Source organism: Phalangium opilio, unplaced genomic scaffold, assembly GCF_054372755.1.
Source record: "Phalangium opilio isolate 3A_F unplaced genomic scaffold, DU_Popi_V2 ptg000095l_1, whole genome shotgun sequence".
In the NCBI taxonomy this organism is placed as follows: Eukaryota; Metazoa; Arthropoda; class Arachnida; order Opiliones; family Phalangiidae; genus Phalangium; species Phalangium opilio.
In genome coordinates, this window is record NW_028324200.1 from 3,253,546 (window position 1) to 3,265,888 (window position 12,343).

Below are 12,343 nucleotides of genomic sequence, written 5' to 3' on the forward strand. Positions count from 1 at the left end.
TAATAAACTAAATAATAATAATAAACTAAATAAACTAATAATAATAATAAACTAATAATAATAATAAACTAAATAAACTAATAATAAACTAAATACTTTGTTCCACGTATTATTATGTTCAATATGATATTGAGTCTTACAGAAACTTTGTGAATTTATGACAAATAACTTAAATTACAACAAAATACACTGAAATACACTAAAACTACAATAAAAACACACCATAACACAGTAAAACGCAATAAAACCAAACCAAAACACAGTAAAACACACTAAAAGTACAATAAAAGTACAATAAAACTCTCTAAAACTACACTATACCATAATAAAATACACTAAGGTACAATAAAACACAATAAAATACACTAAGGTACAATAAAACACAATAAAATACACTAAAAGTACAATAAAACTACAATAAAATACAATAAAACTACAATAAAACACAGTAAAACACAAAAAAATACACTAAGGTACAATAAAACTACAATAAAACACAATAAAAGTACAATAAAACACTCTAAAACTACACTATACCACAACAAAACTACAATAAAACACACCAAAGCACAGTAAAACATGTTTACACTAGACCGCCAAGAAGAAAAAACACTGAATTTTTGAAAGTTTTCCCAGTTTCCCAGGTTTGTACGAACCCTGAATTCAACCTCGTACAGATAGGCAGTTCAGCGCTATTATGAAAAATGCAGAAATAATATCCTCATAAAAAGTTCACCACAATGTTTATTGGTAACATTTATTTTCTGTTTTTCTTTACAATTAATTGACAAGAGATATTTCATTAAGAAATACAATGAAGAGCTATTGTTGTTATTTGTCTTTGATATTTCTTTTTTCGTTAGAAAATATATTACCTTTATCTTCTTTTAGGTTATTTGATAGGTCCAAAGTATGAATAGGTACATTTGGATTACTTATCAAAACCAATGCAAGTTTATGAGCAAAATCCCTATTTTAAAATACAAATCTTTACATTAAATAACGTCATTATAAGAATAACTTGTACGAATATACACCATTTAACTCCTATATTATCTGAATAGAGTTCCTCATTGGAGACAGTTTTTTCATAACAGCCAAAATCTGTTCCAAAGCTTCCGGGACCATTGTTTTTATACACAATGTAAGGTAGATTTGATTTTATTTTTACTTACTCTTTAAAACTATCCTGATAAATTACATCTTTTTTGTACGTTTTATATTTTTCATGTAAATGGAAGCTTCGAGATCAGTAACACCTCCTGGATCAGTCTGGATATTTTTCCTATAGTTCAGTTTTAAACTGTCGAAATAAGATACGGTTCTTTTCTTGATCGGTATCCTTTTCTTTATGGAATGAGTTGGCCATTTTCAGGCCCTTATGGATGACAAAAGCGTTATTTAAAACTGAAAATTTGTATCCTACAACGTGTAATTCGCAAACCTGCAAAGATATTAATCAATGGGTTAATTATCGATGGTTTCTTCTTTCTAGACACGGTGGTATCTTGGTCTTACTTGACTTTTAAATTAAAGCCATATTGTCTAAACCATTCATCATGATAAGGCGCTGAATTTCTGCTGAAGAAGAAAGGTTCCCAAGGATCTCTCCACAAGACTTCAAAAATGACAGCTAACTTATTAGTCATTGGTTCTCTATACCAGGCTTCGTAGTCAATATGTTTCTGACATTTCCAACAAAGCTCAATGTAAAAGAGGTGGGCGTCCATCATTTCCAAACGTTGTCCGTTTTATCCTTGGGTATTTGGGCTATTTCTTTCATTTCGAATGCGGGTACAACGTAAACAGTTTTATCATCTTTTCGAGATTCGAGAAAGAGCCTATTTTCTCAGGCATACTCCAGGAACATTTCGTGGAGGTTATCGTTGGGCATCATATCGACGTCTAAGACTAATACAAATTCTGTGGTGGAATTTCTTCTCATTGACATCAATAAGAGCGAAACCAGTACTTGAATGTACAGTTGCATTGTAGAATTTCATTATTTTTGGTAAGGCATCAATGTAATTTAGTTTCTTCGTTCTAGTTAACAACTTGAAGATTTTATCCTTTAAAGTTCTATTAAACCTTTCAATTACTCCGCATTTAGTTGCACCTACACTAGTATAAAAACTTATTCCCTCTTTTCTTAAATAATCTTTAAACAATTTTGATAAAAATTCACTACCTTGATCAACATTAATTCGTAACGGCTTTCTTTAATAACTCTCCGTAAAGCTTTCAAAACCTCTTTACTAGTTTTATTTTTCCAAGCATATTTTGAGAGGATATCAATAATAGTTAGAATATATTGAAACCCTTTATTATTTTCTTAAGATTTCGTAGATCGATCAAGTCGCACTGAAATACTTCACTGACTGTTGTAACGTAAGTACGATTTCTTGGAAAGTATATCCTCCTTGCTTTGTGAATGGTATATGTTGGCTGACACTGAAGCCAAGTCTTAATTTTTTTCTTCGAAACATTTTTCACTCCTTGTTTCAATTTCTTTGCGCTACCGTAACTGAGAGGACTTTCACTGTTATAATACACTCGGCTTAACTTATTTTCCATAATTACACTTTCTCAAAGAAAGATTTTCTATTTAACCCTTGTCAATGTACGTTTAAAGCTATCCATTCATCTTCGTCTCTTATCAATGACGTCACAGATACAGTTGTAGAATTTCCCGCCAATGACGTTACAGATACAGTTGCTTTCTACTATTACGTCTAAGATGAATTTCTTATATATTAATTACGCTTTTACGTGGACCTTTTAATTACCATTAAAAACAATACCATAATCAAAATAAACTCCTTGAAAAAAGGTTAAAATTTTGAGTCAAACTAAAAATTACAATGGATTGCACAACTTTCAACCTATCATTAACCCTTGGCCATGTACGTTTAATAAATTCTCGTCTCTTATCAATGACGTCACAAATACAGTTGTAGAAGAGACTGACAGGTGTTTTCCCGCCAATGACGTCACAGATACAGTTGAAGAGACCGTCATACGCATGCGCAGACTCACCGCGAGTTTGCGCGCGGTTTTCAAATTTCGCGGTTTTCCCGCGAGGCGGCGCGCGGTATTTTCCCGCGAGGGGGCGCGCGGGTTTCCCCGCGAGGGGCTTCCCCGGCGGCGAGGGGTCGTTGATTACGTCACTCATTACGTCATAGGTCATTGACCTACACTGGTGACCTTGACCTACATTCTACACCTACATTCTACACCTACGGAGGTACGAAGTGGGGGGATATACTACTGAAGGGTAATTTGTCTAACTAGTTTTAAATTCGAATTATTAACTAAATTTCTCGGCAACGACCATATCACGCTGAAAACACCGGTTCTCGTCCGATCACTGAAGTTTAGCAGCGTCGAGCGCAGTCAGTACGTGGGAGGGAGACCACTTAGGAACACTGCGTGCCGTTGTCTTTTACAGTTTAGTTTCCTTTTTTAAAATCCACCAGATATGAGAAAAGCAAACAGAGTTTCTTTTTTTTTCAAACATGCAGAAGGGTAATTGGTCAAATTAGTTTTAAATTCGAATAACTAACTAAAGATCTCGGCGACGGCCATATCACTCTGAAAACACCGGTTCTCGTCCGATCACCGAAATTAAGCAGCGTCAAGCAAAGTCAGTACTTGGGATGGAGACCAATTAGGAACACTGCGTGCCGTTGTCTTTTACAGTTTAGTTCCCTTTTTTAAAATCCACCAGATATGAGAAAAACAAACAGAGTTTCTTTTTTTATTTTTTGAAAAAATGCAGAAGGGTAATTTGTCTAATTAGTTTTTAATTCGAATAATTAACCACAGTTCTCGGCAACGGCCATATCACGCTGAAAACACCGGTTCTCGTCCGATCACCGAAATTAAGCAGCGTCAACCGCAGTCAGTACTTGGGAGGGAGACCAATTAGGAACACAGCGTGCCGTTGTCTTTTACAGTGTAGTTTCCTTTTTTAAAATCCACCAGATATGAGAAAAGCAAACAGAGCTTCTTTTTTTTCAAACATGCAGAAGGGTAATTTATCAAATTAGTTTTAAATTCGAATAATAACTAAAGTTCTCGGCAACGGCCATATCACGCTGAAAACACCGGTTCTCGTCCGATCACCGAAGTTAAGCAGCGTCGAGCGCAGTCAGTACTTGGGAGGGAGACCACTTAGGAACACTGCGTGCCGTTGTCTTTTACAGTGTAGTTTCCTTTTTTAAAATCCACCAGATATGAGAAAAGCAAACAGAGTTTCTTTTTTTTCAAACATGCAGAAGGGTAATTTGTCAAATTAGTTTTAAATTCGAATAACTAACTAGAGTTCTCGGCAACGGCCATATCACGCTGAAAACGCCGGTTCTCGTCCGATCACTGAAGTTAAGCAGCGTCGAGCGCAGTCAGTACGTGGGAGGGAGACCACTTAGGAACACTGCGTGCCGTTGTCTTTTACAGTTTAGTTTCCTTTTTTAAAATCCACCAGATATGAGAAAAGCAAACAGAGTTTCTTTTTTTTCAAACATGCAGAAGGGTAATTTGTCAAATTAGTTTTAAATTCGAATAACTAACTAAAGTTCTCGGCAACGGCAATATCACGCTGAAAACACCGGTTCTCGTCCGATCACCGAAGTTAAGCAGCGTCGAGCGCAGTCAGTACTTGGGAGGGAGACCACTTAGGAACACTGCGTGCCGTTGTCTTTTACAGTGTAGTTTCCTTATTTAAAATCCACCAGATATGAGAAAAGCAAACAGAGTTTCTTATCTTTCAAACATGCAGAAGGGTAATTTGTCAAATTAGTTTTAAATTCGAATAACTAACTAAAGATCTCGGCGACGGCCATATCACTCTGAAAACACCGGTTCTCGTCCGATCACCGAAATTAAGCAGCGTCAAGCAAAGTCAGTACTTGGGAGGGAGACCAATTAGGAACACTGCGTGCCGTTGTCTTTTACAGTTTAGTTCCCTTTTTTAAAATCCACCAGATATGAGAAAAGCAAACAGAGTTTCTTTTTTATTTTTTGAAAAAATGCAGAAGGGTAATTTGTCTAATTAGTTTTTAATTCGAATAATTAACCACAGTTCTCGGCAACGGCCATATCACGCTGAAAACACCGGTTCTCGTCCGATCACCGAAATTAAGCAGCGTCAACCGCAGTCAGTACTTGGGAGGGAGACCAATTATGAACACAGCGTGCCGTTGTCTTTTACAGTGTAGTTTCCTTTTTTAAAATCTACCAGATATGAGAAAAGCAAACAGAGTTTCTTTTTTTTATTTTTTGAAAACATACAGAAGGGTAATTTGTCAAATTAGTTTTAAATTCGAATAACTAACTAAAGTTCTCGGCAACGGCCATATCACGCTGAAAACACCGGTTCTCGTCCGATCACCGAAGTTAAGCAGCGTCGAGCGCAGTCAGTACTTGGGAGGGAGACCACTTAGGAACACTGCGTGCCGTTGTCTTTTACAGTGTAGTTTCCTTTTTTAAAATCCACCAGATATGAGAAAAGCAAACAGAGCTTCTTTGTTTCAAACATGCAGAAGGGTAATGTATCAAATTAGTTTTAAATTCGAATAATAACTAAAGTTCTCGGCAACGGCCATATCACGCTGAAAACACCGGTTCTCGTCCGATCACCGAAGTTAAGCAGCGTCGAGCGCAGTCAGTACTTGGGAGGGAGACCACTTAGGAACACTGCGTGCCGTTGTCTTTTACAGTGTAGTTTCCTTTTTTAAAATCCACCAGATATGAGAAAAGCAAACAGAGTTTCTTTTTTTTCAAACATGCAGAAGGGTAATTTGTCAAATTAGTTTTAAATTCGAATAACTAACTAGAGTTCTCGGCAACGGCCATATCACGCTGAAAACGCCGGTTCTCGTCCGATCACTGAAGTTAAGCAGCGTCGAGCGCAGTCAGTACGTGGGAGGGAGACCACTTAGGAACACTGCGTGCCGTTGTCTTTTACAGTTTAGTTTCCTTTTTTAAAATCCACCAGATATGAGAAAAGCAAACAGAGTTTCTTTTTTTTCAAACATGCAGAAGGGTAATTTGTCAAATTAGTTTTAAATTCGAATAACTAACTAAAGTTCTCGGCACCGGCAATATCACGCTGAAAACACCGGTTCTCGTCCGATCACCGAAGTTAAGCAGCGTCGAGCGCAGTCAGTACTTGGGAGGGAGACCACTTAGGAACACTGCGTGCCGTTGTCTTTTACAGTGTAGTTTCCTTATTTAAAATCCACCAGATATGAGAAAAGCAAACAGAGTTTCTTATCTTTCAAACATGCAGAAGGGTAATTTGTCAAATTAGTTTTAAATTCGAATAACTAACTAAAGATCTCGGCGACGGCCATATCACTCTGAAAACACCGGTTCTCGTCCGATCACCGAAATTAAGCAGCGTCAAGCAAAGTCAGTACTTGGGAGGGAGACCAATTAGGAACACTGCGTGCCGTTGTCTTTTACAGTTTAGTTCCCTTTTTTAAAATCCACCAGATATGAGAAAAGCAAACAGAGTTTCTTTTTTTATTTTTTGAAAAAATGCAGAAGGGTAATTTGTCGAATTAGTTTTTAATTCGAATAATTAACCACAGTTCTCGGCAACGGCCATATCACGCTGAAAACGCCGGTTCTCGTCCGATCACTGAAGTTAAGCAGCGTCGAGCGCAGTCAGTACGTGGGAGGGAGACCACTTAGGAACACTGCGTGCTGTTGTCTTTTACAGTTTAGTTTCCTTTTTTAAAATCCACCAGATATGAGAAAAGCAAACAGAGTTTCTTTTTTTCAAACATGCAGAAGGGTAATTTGTCAAATTAGTTTTAAATTCGAATAACTAACTAAAGTTCTCGGCAACGGCCATATCACGCTGAAAACACCGGTTCTCGTCCGATCACCGAAGTTAAGCAGCGTCGAGCGCAGTCAGAACTTGGGAGGGAGACCACTTAGGAACACTGCGTGCCGTTGTCTTTTACAGTGTAGTTTCCTTTTTTAAAATCCACCAGATATGAGAAAAGCAAACAGAGTTTCTTTTTTTTCAAACATGCAGAAGGGTAATTTGTCAAATTAGTTTTGAATTCGAATAACTAACCACAGTTATCGGCAACAGCCATATCACGCTGAAAACACCGGTTCTCGTCCGATCACCGAAGTTAAGCAGCGTCGAGCGCACACAGTTCTTGGGAGGGAGAACAATTAGGAACACTGCGTGCCGTTGTCTTTTACAGTGTAGTTTCCTTTTTTAAAATCCACCAGATATGAGAAAAGCAAACAGTTTCTTTTTTTTTCAAACATGCAGAAGGGTAATTTGTCAAATTAGTTTTAAATTCGAATAACTAACTAGAGTTCTCGGCAACGGCCATATCACGCTGAAAACACCGGTTCTCGTCCGATCACCGAAATTAAGCAGCGTCAAGCGCAGTCAGTACTTGGGAGGGAGACCAATTAGGAACACAGCGTGCCGTTGTCTTTTACAGTGTAGTTTCCTTTTTTAAAATCCACCAGATATGAGAAAAGCAAACAGTTTCTTTTTTTTTCAAACATGCAGAAGGGTAATTTGTCAAATTAGTTTTAAATTCGAATAACTAACTAGAGTTCTCGGCAACGGCCATATCACGCTGAAAACACCGGTTCTCGTCCGATCACCGAAATTAAGCAGCGTCAAGCGCAGTCAGTACTTGGGAGGGAGACCAATTAGAAACACAGCGTGCCGTTGTCTTTTACAGTGTAGTTTCCTTTTTCAAAATCCACCAGATATGAGAAAAGCAAACAGTTTCTTTTTTTTCAAACATGCAGAAGGGTAATTTGTCAAATTAGTTTTAAATTCGAATAACTAACTAAAGTTCTCGGCAACGGCCATATCACGCTGAAAACACCGGTTCTCGTCCGATCACCGAAGTTAAGCAGCGTCGAGCGCAGTCAGTACTTGGGAGGGAGACCACTTAGGAGCACTGCGTGCCGTTGTCTTTTACAGTGTAGTTTCCTTTTTTAAAATCCACCAGATATGAGAAAAGCAAACAGAGTTTCTTATCTTTCAAACATGCAGAAGGGTAATTTGGCAAATTATTTTTAAATTCGAATAACTAACTAAAGATCTCGGCGACGGCCATATCAATCTGAAAACACCGGTTCTCGTCCGATCACCGAAGTTAAGCAGCGTCGAGCGCAGTCAGTACGTGGGAGGGAGACCACTTAGGAACACTGCGTGCCGTTGTCTTTTACAATTTAGTTTCCTTTTTTAAAATCCACCAGATATGAGAAAAGCAAACAGAGTTTCGTTTTTTTCAAACATGCAGAAGGGTAATTTGTCAAATTAGTTTTAAATTCGAATAACTAACTAAAGTTCTCGGCAACGGCCATATCACGCTGAAAACACCGGTTCTCGTCCGATCACCGAAGTACACAGCGTCGAGCGCAGTCAGTACTTGGGAGGGAGACCACTTAGGAACACTGCGTGCCGTTGTCTTTTACAGTGTCGTTTCCTTTTTTAAAATCCACCAGATATGAGAAAAGCAAACAGAGTTTCTTTTTTTTCAAACATGCAGAAGGGTAATTTGTCAAACTAGTTTTAAATTCGAATAACTAACTAAAGTTCTCGGCAACGGCCATATCACGCTGAAAACACCGGTTCTCGTCCGATCACCGAAGTTAAGCAGCGTCGAGCGCAGTCAGTACTCTGGAGGGAGACCACTTAGGAACACTGCGTGCCGTTGTCTTTTACAGTTTAGTTCCCTTTTTTAAAATCCACCAGATATGAGAAAAGCAAACAGAGTTTCTTTTTTTATTTTTAGAAAAAATGCAGAAGGGTAATTTGTCTAATTAGTTTTTAATTCGAATAATTAACCACAGTTCTCGGCAACGGCCATATCACGCTGAAAACACAGGTTCTCGTCCGATCACCGAAATTAAGCAGCGTCAACCGCAGTCAGTACTTGGGAGGGAGACCAATTAGGAACACAGCGTGCCGTTGTCTTTTACAGTGTAGTTTCCTTTTTTAAAATCCACCAGATATGAGAAAAGCAAACAGAGCTTCTTTTTTTTCAAACATGCGGAAGGGTAATTTGTCAAATTAGTTTTAAATTCGAATAATAACTAAAGTTCTCGGCAACGGCCATATCACGCTGAAAACACCGGTTCTCGTCCGATCACCGAAGTTAAGCAGCGTCGAGCGCAGTCAGTACTTGGGAGGGAGACCACTTAGGAACACTGCGTGCCGTTGTCTTTTACAGTGTAGTTTCCTTTTTTAAAATCCACCAGATATGAGAAAAGCAAACAGAGTTTCTTTTTTTTCAAACATGCAGAAGGGTAATTTGTCAAACTAGTTTTAAATTCGAATAACTAACTAAAGTTCTCGGCAACGGCCATATCACGCTGAAAACACCGGTTCTCGTCCGATCACCGAAGTTAAGCAGCGTCGAGCGCAGTCAGTACTTGGGAGGGAGACCACTTAGGAACACTGCGTGCCGTTGTCTTTTACAGTGTAGTTTCCTTTTTTAAAATCCACCAGATATGAGAAAAGCAAACAGAGTTTCTTTTTTTTCAAACATGCAGAAGGGTAATTTGTCAAATTAGTTTTAAATTCGAATAACTAACTAAAGTTCTCGGCAACGGCCATATCACGCTGAAAACACCGGTTCTCGTCCGATCACCGAAATTAAGCAGCGTCAAGCGCAGTCAGTACTTGGGAGGGAGACCAATTAAGAACACTGCGTGCCGTTGTCTTTTACAGTGTAGTCTCCTTTTTTCAAATCCACCAGATATGAGAAAAGCAAACAGAGTTTCTTTTTTTCAAACATGCAGAAGGGTAATTTGTCAAATTAGTTTTAAATTCGAATAACTAACTAAAGTTCTCGGCAACGGCCATATCACGCTGAAAACACCGGTTCTCGTCCGATCACCGAAGTTAAGTAGCGTCGAGCGCAGTCAGTACGTGGGAGGGAGACCACTTAGGAACACTGCGTGCCGTTGTCTTTTACAGTGTAGTTTCCTTTTTTAAAATCCACCAGATAAGAGAAAAGCAAACAGAGTTTCTTTTTTTTCAAACATGCAGAAGGGTAATTTGTCAAATTAGTTTTAAATTCGAATAACTAACTAAAGCTCTCGGCAACGGCCATATCACGCTGAAAACACCGGTTCTCGTCCGATCACCGAAGTTAAGCAGCGTCGAGCGCAGTCTGTACTTGAGAGGGAGACCACTTAGGAACACTGCGTGCCGTTGTCTTTTACAGTTTAGTTTCCTTTTTTAAATCCAACAGATAGGAGAAAAGCAAACAGAGTTTCTTTTTTTCAAACATGCAGAAGGGTAATTTGTCAAATTAGTTTTAAATTCGAATAACTAACTAAAGTTCTCGGCAACGGCCATATCACGCTGAAAACACCGGTTCTCGTCCGATCACCGAAGTTAAGTAGCGTCGAGCGCAGTCAGTACGTGGGAGGGAGACCACTTAGGAACACTGCGTGCCGTTGTCTTTTACAGTGTAGTTTCCTTTTTTAAAATCCACCAGATATGAGAAAAGCAAACAGAGTTTCTTTTTTTTCAAACATGCAGAAGGGTTTTTTTTTCAAATTAGTTTTAAATTCGAATAACTAACTAAAGTTCTCGGCAACGGCCATATCACGCTGAAAACACCGGTTCTCGTCCGATCACCGAAATTAAGCAGCGTCAGGCAAAGTCAGTACTTGGGAGGGAGACCAATTAGGAACATTGCGTGCCGTTGTCTTTTACAGTGTAGTTTCCTTTTTTAAAATCCACCAGATATGAGAAAAGCAAACAGAGTTTCTTATCTTTCAAACATGCAGAAGGGTAATTTGTCAAATTAGTTTTAAATTCGAATAACTAATTAAAGTTCTCGGCAACGGCCATATCACGCTGAAAACACCGGTTCTCGTCCGATCACCGAAGTACACAGCGTCGAGCGCAGTCAGTACTTGGGAGGGAGACCACTTAGGAACACTGCGTGCCGTTGTCTTTTACAGTGTCGTTTCCTTTTTTAAAATCCACCAGATATGAGAAAAGCAAACAGAGTTTCTTTTTTTTCAAACATGCAGAAGGGTAATTTGTCAAACTAGTTTTAAATTCGAATAACTAACTAAAGTTCTCGGCAACGGCCATATCACGCTGAAAACACCGGTTCTCGTCCGATCACCGAAGTTAAGCAGCGTCGAGCGCAGTCAGTACTTGGGAGGGAGACCACTTAGGAACACTGCGTGCCGTTGTCTTTTACAGTGTAGTTTCCTTTTTTAAAATCCACCAGATATGAGAAAAGCAAACAGATTTTCTTATCTTTCAAACATGAAGAAGGGTAATTTGTCAAATTAGTTTTAAATTCGAATAACTAACTAAAGATCTCGGCGACGGCCATATCACGCTGAAAACACCGGTTCTCGTCCGATCACCGAAATTAAGCAGCGTCAAGCGCAGTCAGTACTTGGGAGGGAGACCAATTAGGAACACTGCGTGCCGTTGTCTTTTACAGTGTAGTTTCCTTTTTTAAAATCCACCAGATATGAGAAAAGCAAACAGAGTTTCCTTTTTTTCAAACATGCAGAAGGGTAATTTGTCAAATTAGTTTTAAATTCGAATAACTAACGAAAGATCTCGGCGACGACAATATCACGCTGAAAACACCGGTTCTCGTCCGATTACCGAAATTAAGCAGCGTCAAGCGCAGTCAGTACTTGGGAGGGAGAACAATTAGGAACACTGCGTGCCGTTGTCTTTTACAGTGTATTTTTTTTTTAAATCCACCAGATATGAGAAAAGCAAACAGAGTTTCTTTTTTTTCAATCATGCAGAAGGGTTATTTGTCAAATTAGTTTTACATTCGAATAACTAACTAAAGTTCTCGGCAACGGCCATATCACGCTGAAAACACCGGTTCTCGTCCGATCACCGAAATTAAGCAGCGTCAAGCGCAGTCAGTACTTGGGAGGGAGACCACTTAGGAACACTGCGTGCCGTTGTCTTTTACAGTTTAGTTTCCTTTTTTAAAATCCACCAGATATGAGAAAAGCAAACAGAGTTTCTTTTTTTTATTTTTTGAAAACATGCAGAAGGGTAATTTGTCTAATTAGTTTTAAATTCGAATAACTAACCACAGTTATCGGCAACTGCCATATCACGCTGAGAACACCGGTTCTCGTCCGATCACCGAAGTTAAGCAGCGTCGAGCGCAGTCAGTACTCTGGAGGGAGACCACTTAGGAACACTGCGTGCCGTTGTCTTTTACACTTTCTTTTCCTTTTTTAAAATCCAACAGATATGAGAAAAGCAAAGAGAGTTTCTTTTTTTTAAAAAAAAACATGGAGAAGGGTAATTTGTCTAATTAGTTTTAAATTCGAATTATTA

General features: G+C 38.7%; 1 protein-coding gene, 14 non-coding genes and 22 pseudogenes across 16 annotated transcripts; 36 read left to right on the top strand and 1 right to left on the bottom strand.

The window, feature by feature from the left end:
- Positions 1 to 1,201: 1,201 nt before the first annotated feature.
- LOC149635396 (beta-1,4-glucuronyltransferase 1-like) lies at positions 1,202 to 2,248 on the bottom strand. Of its 2 annotated transcripts, XM_089850897.1 has the most exons (3): positions 2,189 to 2,248; positions 1,519 to 2,121; positions 1,202 to 1,444 (listed from the first exon to the last, which is right to left on the bottom strand). In XM_089850897.1, the coding sequence occupies exons 2-3, from the start codon at positions 1,731 to 1,733 to the stop codon at positions 1,423 to 1,425; spliced, it is 237 nt and encodes a 78-aa protein (XP_089707023.1). In that variant the 5' UTR covers positions 1,734 to 2,121; positions 2,189 to 2,248; the 3' UTR covers positions 1,202 to 1,422. The 2 variants fall into 2 exon arrangements, with proteins under 2 accessions (XP_089707023.1, XP_089707022.1); XM_089850896.1 differs by having other exon boundaries at positions 1,519 to 2,245.
- Positions 2,249 to 3,322: 1,074 nt separating this feature from the next.
- On the top strand, positions 3,323 to 3,441 carry LOC149635397 (5S ribosomal RNA; annotated as a pseudogene).
- A 132-nt stretch (positions 3,442 to 3,573) lies between these two features.
- Positions 3,574 to 3,692, top strand: LOC149635398 (5S ribosomal RNA; annotated as a pseudogene).
- A 138-nt stretch (positions 3,693 to 3,830) lies between these two features.
- LOC149635399 (5S ribosomal RNA) lies at positions 3,831 to 3,949 on the top strand (annotated as a pseudogene).
- A 130-nt stretch (positions 3,950 to 4,079) lies between these two features.
- On the top strand, positions 4,080 to 4,198 carry LOC149635400 (5S ribosomal RNA). Its single transcript, XR_016373064.1, has one exon. It is a non-coding gene; the product is annotated as a 5S ribosomal RNA (ribosomal RNA).
- A 131-nt stretch (positions 4,199 to 4,329) lies between these two features.
- On the top strand, positions 4,330 to 4,448 carry LOC149635401 (5S ribosomal RNA; annotated as a pseudogene).
- A 131-nt stretch (positions 4,449 to 4,579) lies between these two features.
- On the top strand, positions 4,580 to 4,698 carry LOC149635402 (5S ribosomal RNA). The gene has a single exon (XR_016373537.1). It is a non-coding gene; the product is annotated as a 5S ribosomal RNA (ribosomal RNA).
- A 131-nt stretch (positions 4,699 to 4,829) lies between these two features.
- LOC149635403 (5S ribosomal RNA) lies at positions 4,830 to 4,948 on the top strand (annotated as a pseudogene).
- A 137-nt stretch (positions 4,949 to 5,085) lies between these two features.
- LOC149635404 (5S ribosomal RNA) lies at positions 5,086 to 5,204 on the top strand (annotated as a pseudogene).
- A 139-nt stretch (positions 5,205 to 5,343) lies between these two features.
- Positions 5,344 to 5,462, top strand: LOC149635405 (5S ribosomal RNA). The gene has a single exon (XR_016373075.1). It is a non-coding gene; the product is annotated as a 5S ribosomal RNA (ribosomal RNA).
- Positions 5,463 to 5,591: 129 nt separating this feature from the next.
- LOC149635406 (5S ribosomal RNA) lies at positions 5,592 to 5,710 on the top strand. The gene has a single exon (XR_016373086.1). It is a non-coding gene; the product is annotated as a 5S ribosomal RNA (ribosomal RNA).
- A 131-nt stretch (positions 5,711 to 5,841) lies between these two features.
- On the top strand, positions 5,842 to 5,960 carry LOC149635407 (5S ribosomal RNA; annotated as a pseudogene).
- Positions 5,961 to 6,091: 131 nt separating this feature from the next.
- LOC149635408 (5S ribosomal RNA) lies at positions 6,092 to 6,210 on the top strand. The gene has a single exon (XR_016373099.1). It is a non-coding gene; the product is annotated as a 5S ribosomal RNA (ribosomal RNA).
- A 131-nt stretch (positions 6,211 to 6,341) lies between these two features.
- Positions 6,342 to 6,460, top strand: LOC149635409 (5S ribosomal RNA; annotated as a pseudogene).
- A 138-nt stretch (positions 6,461 to 6,598) lies between these two features.
- Positions 6,599 to 6,717, top strand: LOC149635410 (5S ribosomal RNA; annotated as a pseudogene).
- Positions 6,718 to 6,847: 130 nt separating this feature from the next.
- On the top strand, positions 6,848 to 6,966 carry LOC149635411 (5S ribosomal RNA). Its single transcript, XR_016372971.1, has one exon. It is a non-coding gene; the product is annotated as a 5S ribosomal RNA (ribosomal RNA).
- A 131-nt stretch (positions 6,967 to 7,097) lies between these two features.
- Positions 7,098 to 7,216, top strand: LOC149635412 (5S ribosomal RNA; annotated as a pseudogene).
- A 130-nt stretch (positions 7,217 to 7,346) lies between these two features.
- Positions 7,347 to 7,465, top strand: LOC149635413 (5S ribosomal RNA; annotated as a pseudogene).
- Positions 7,466 to 7,595: 130 nt separating this feature from the next.
- Positions 7,596 to 7,714, top strand: LOC149635414 (5S ribosomal RNA; annotated as a pseudogene).
- Positions 7,715 to 7,843: 129 nt separating this feature from the next.
- LOC149635415 (5S ribosomal RNA) lies at positions 7,844 to 7,962 on the top strand. Its single transcript, XR_016373447.1, has one exon. It is a non-coding gene; the product is annotated as a 5S ribosomal RNA (ribosomal RNA).
- Positions 7,963 to 8,093: 131 nt separating this feature from the next.
- On the top strand, positions 8,094 to 8,212 carry LOC149635416 (5S ribosomal RNA; annotated as a pseudogene).
- Positions 8,213 to 8,343: 131 nt separating this feature from the next.
- On the top strand, positions 8,344 to 8,461 carry LOC149635417 (5S ribosomal RNA; annotated as a pseudogene).
- Positions 8,462 to 8,592: 131 nt separating this feature from the next.
- On the top strand, positions 8,593 to 8,711 carry LOC149635418 (5S ribosomal RNA). The gene has a single exon (XR_016373465.1). It is a non-coding gene; the product is annotated as a 5S ribosomal RNA (ribosomal RNA).
- A 138-nt stretch (positions 8,712 to 8,849) lies between these two features.
- LOC149635419 (5S ribosomal RNA) lies at positions 8,850 to 8,968 on the top strand (annotated as a pseudogene).
- A 130-nt stretch (positions 8,969 to 9,098) lies between these two features.
- Positions 9,099 to 9,217, top strand: LOC149635420 (5S ribosomal RNA). Its single transcript, XR_016373097.1, has one exon. It is a non-coding gene; the product is annotated as a 5S ribosomal RNA (ribosomal RNA).
- A 131-nt stretch (positions 9,218 to 9,348) lies between these two features.
- Positions 9,349 to 9,467, top strand: LOC149635421 (5S ribosomal RNA). The gene has a single exon (XR_016373108.1). It is a non-coding gene; the product is annotated as a 5S ribosomal RNA (ribosomal RNA).
- Positions 9,468 to 9,598: 131 nt separating this feature from the next.
- LOC149635422 (5S ribosomal RNA) lies at positions 9,599 to 9,717 on the top strand (annotated as a pseudogene).
- Positions 9,718 to 9,847: 130 nt separating this feature from the next.
- On the top strand, positions 9,848 to 9,966 carry LOC149635423 (5S ribosomal RNA). Its single transcript, XR_016373013.1, has one exon. It is a non-coding gene; the product is annotated as a 5S ribosomal RNA (ribosomal RNA).
- A 131-nt stretch (positions 9,967 to 10,097) lies between these two features.
- Positions 10,098 to 10,216, top strand: LOC149635424 (5S ribosomal RNA). Its single transcript, XR_016372612.1, has one exon. It is a non-coding gene; the product is annotated as a 5S ribosomal RNA (ribosomal RNA).
- A 129-nt stretch (positions 10,217 to 10,345) lies between these two features.
- On the top strand, positions 10,346 to 10,464 carry LOC149635425 (5S ribosomal RNA). The gene has a single exon (XR_016373014.1). It is a non-coding gene; the product is annotated as a 5S ribosomal RNA (ribosomal RNA).
- A 132-nt stretch (positions 10,465 to 10,596) lies between these two features.
- LOC149635426 (5S ribosomal RNA) lies at positions 10,597 to 10,715 on the top strand (annotated as a pseudogene).
- A 131-nt stretch (positions 10,716 to 10,846) lies between these two features.
- Positions 10,847 to 10,964, top strand: LOC149635427 (5S ribosomal RNA; annotated as a pseudogene).
- A 131-nt stretch (positions 10,965 to 11,095) lies between these two features.
- LOC149635428 (5S ribosomal RNA) lies at positions 11,096 to 11,214 on the top strand. The gene has a single exon (XR_016373112.1). It is a non-coding gene; the product is annotated as a 5S ribosomal RNA (ribosomal RNA).
- Positions 11,215 to 11,345: 131 nt separating this feature from the next.
- Positions 11,346 to 11,464, top strand: LOC149635429 (5S ribosomal RNA; annotated as a pseudogene).
- Positions 11,465 to 11,595: 131 nt separating this feature from the next.
- Positions 11,596 to 11,714, top strand: LOC149635430 (5S ribosomal RNA; annotated as a pseudogene).
- Positions 11,715 to 11,842: 128 nt separating this feature from the next.
- On the top strand, positions 11,843 to 11,961 carry LOC149635431 (5S ribosomal RNA; annotated as a pseudogene).
- A 139-nt stretch (positions 11,962 to 12,100) lies between these two features.
- LOC149635432 (5S ribosomal RNA) lies at positions 12,101 to 12,219 on the top strand (annotated as a pseudogene).
- Positions 12,220 to 12,343: the final 124 nt, after the last annotated feature.

Excerpts from the sequence above, each read along its gene's own strand:
- LOC149635396 (XM_089850897.1), bottom strand. The coding sequence starts at position 1,733 with ATGATGGACGCCCACCTCTTTTACATTGAGCTTTGTTGGAAATGTCAG. Across the intron at positions 1,445-1,518 it reads GGCTTTAATTTAAAAGTCAA|GTTTGCGAATTACACGTTGT; the intron begins GTAAGACCAAGA and ends ATATCTTTGCAG.